General features: G+C 35.1%; 1 protein-coding gene across 2 annotated transcripts in view; it reads right to left on the bottom strand.

The window, feature by feature from the left end:
• Positions 1-221: 221 nt before the first annotated feature.
• Positions 222-2,376, bottom strand: part of LOC128030004 (thrombospondin type-1 domain-containing protein 4-like) — a 5,275-nt gene continuing 3,120 nt past the window's right edge. For both annotated transcript variants that reach the window (XM_052617456.1, XM_052617457.1), the window contains 2 exons: positions 1,633-1,735; positions 222-455 (listed from right to left, as the gene is read on the bottom strand). In XM_052617456.1, the coding sequence (XP_052473416.1) occupies positions 253-455; positions 1,633-1,735 (306 nt within the window). In that variant the 3' untranslated portion in view covers positions 222-252. The remainder of the gene's footprint in view (positions 456-1,632; positions 1,736-2,376) is intronic.

Raw genomic sequence — 2,376 nt, 5'->3', positions numbered from 1 at the left:
ACTTAGAGGCTATAAATGACATACGATCAAGTGACTGTAAATGACAGGAAACAGCCAGAGAATAACAGCTGTGTGATGTTTTCTTCTTCACTGATCTCTACTGCCCTCTACTGCACAAACACAGCACAGCAGCTCCAGCATTTATTACTGTGCTGCATATGAAACCATAAGCACTTTGCACAACCAGAAGCATGCTACTCATGAACTAATACACTTACTTTGCATATCTGATTCAGTATAGTATATAAATGTCTAAGACGAGCATATCAAAAAATGACACCTGGAAGCATAATAGTGCAGTGAGTATCTGATTCCTACCTGACACTGTCCTGCCACACACACAGACGTCTGGTTCTGTCCACACGGAGTGCCGTCCATGACTCTGTCCGCCTGACGCACGTAGAAACGGAAGCCGACGGCGAGGCAGTTGAGCTCACAGCTCTGCTCGCTGGAAACTGATCAAAACATAAGAGACGCAATCAACTACACCAAACCATATTGTATCTGATCAGCGACTTTTTATTAATGAGTCAATGTGATTCTTTTTTGTTACCATGTAATTATTGCATTTTTTTATAACCTGAAAATTTAGAAAGTTTTTTAAATTTCAAATCACACATGAACCACAAATTCAAAAGAGCATATAATCTGAGAATTACCAGTATTACTCTCATTGGAACAAATGGAATTTAATTATATTTATGTGAATTTATAACTCATAATTGCTCAAAAGCACTATATGAGACCTACATTTTGAGACAAAACATCATCGAAGCTACATAAATAATACTTATTATTAGAAAAGTTTCCGAACAAAATAAAGTGCTTTTACTTGAATAAACCTTCACCCTTAGATTAAAAAAAAAAATTAACATTTATAATTTTACAAAAAGTATTTTTGGCACTAATGGTACTCCATACCTGGGTCAAAAGGACCTAAACACGAAATATGTTAAATGTAATAAATAAAAAAAAGTGTTTTAAAATCTCTTCATAAAAATAATTAATAATGTGTATTTTGAGGGTCTTAAAGTGTTTGCAAAGTTTTTTCCTCTCACTAAAATATGTACAGTATATAGATATCTCTCTTCTGGGTCAAAACGGACCCGAGTCTGAACAGAATCCGAAGCCTGTAATGATTCACAGTAGCCACAAGAGAAAAGGAGAAATAAACTAGAAGAAGTCCAAAAATACATTTGAGAATTCTTCGTGTTGAAAAGAAACTTGTTTGCCATTAAGACAACACTTTGGCATGACTCCACTGTTGGCTCATCTATCGCCTGTGGGTAGAAGAATATTCCACACAAACCATAAACATAAGTGAATATGAATCAAACACTGGCGCAGTTTCACAGTTCATAAATCAGATCTGTTTAGAGGAGAACGTTCACTGTCGCACAGGATCTGACATGCTGGGAAAATCCAAGGCAGCACAAATTAACTCACTGAAATATGACTGCAGCTTTAATTACAACATGATCATTAGAGAGAATTAACAACACAAATATGTGTGTGTCATTCAGGAGGTTTCTCCTCAGGGTTTCTGGCAAAGACAGATTTTTTTAAATGTTTTTTAAATAAGTTTCTTTACTCATTAATGCTGCATTTATTTGCTTTTTAAAATCCGCTCACCGTCATTAAAAGGTTCCCACTGGTAGAATCGTCCCATGAAGAGCTGCGTGTTGAAGGCGGAGCATTGCAGCTCTCTGATTGGTCTGCTGGGTGACGGACAGGCCTGTCAATTCATAAACACACACTGCTTTTAGTTTTGCATCTCTTCAGCGTCTTCAAACAGCATCAGTTCCCTTTAGAAGCCGAAACTAAACACAGTGACATGAACGTTTGTGCTGCTGTAAAAAGTGTGTGAATATTTCATGAGTCGAAACCCCTTTGAAAAGCCCTGTTCTTGGGTGTATGATGACCCTTAAAAGTTAAATGTTAGTGAAAAGTCAATAGATATTAATTCTGATAAAACACTTTAGACATGCTTCTAACTGTACGTAACTTTGCAACTACATGTCAACTTACTCTTTAATTTGCAACTACGTAAACAAAATTGTCATTAGTTTGTAAATGTCAACAAATTCTCATTAAATTGCAACTAAATGCCAACCAATTCTCATTCTTTTTTACCTACAAGGTCAATAAATCCTCATTAATTTTTAACTATGTCAACAAATTTGCATTCACTTACATTTAAACTTGTTAATTTGCAACTACATGTCAACTAATTTATTACTTTGCAACTTACATGTCAACAAATTCTCTAATTTTTAACTACGTCAACAAAACGATCATTTATTTGCATTTAAGGCATGTCGACAAATTCCTATACATTTTTTACTACATCAACAAATTTATATTCACTTACACGTA

The sequence above is a fragment of the Carassius gibelio genome, chromosome A16 (assembly GCF_023724105.1).
Source record: "Carassius gibelio isolate Cgi1373 ecotype wild population from Czech Republic chromosome A16, carGib1.2-hapl.c, whole genome shotgun sequence".
In the NCBI taxonomy this organism is placed as follows: domain Eukaryota; kingdom Metazoa; phylum Chordata; class Actinopteri; order Cypriniformes; family Cyprinidae; genus Carassius; species Carassius gibelio.
The sequence above is the reverse complement of the archived record's forward strand: the minus strand, read 5'-3'. Positions and strand labels throughout refer to the sequence as shown.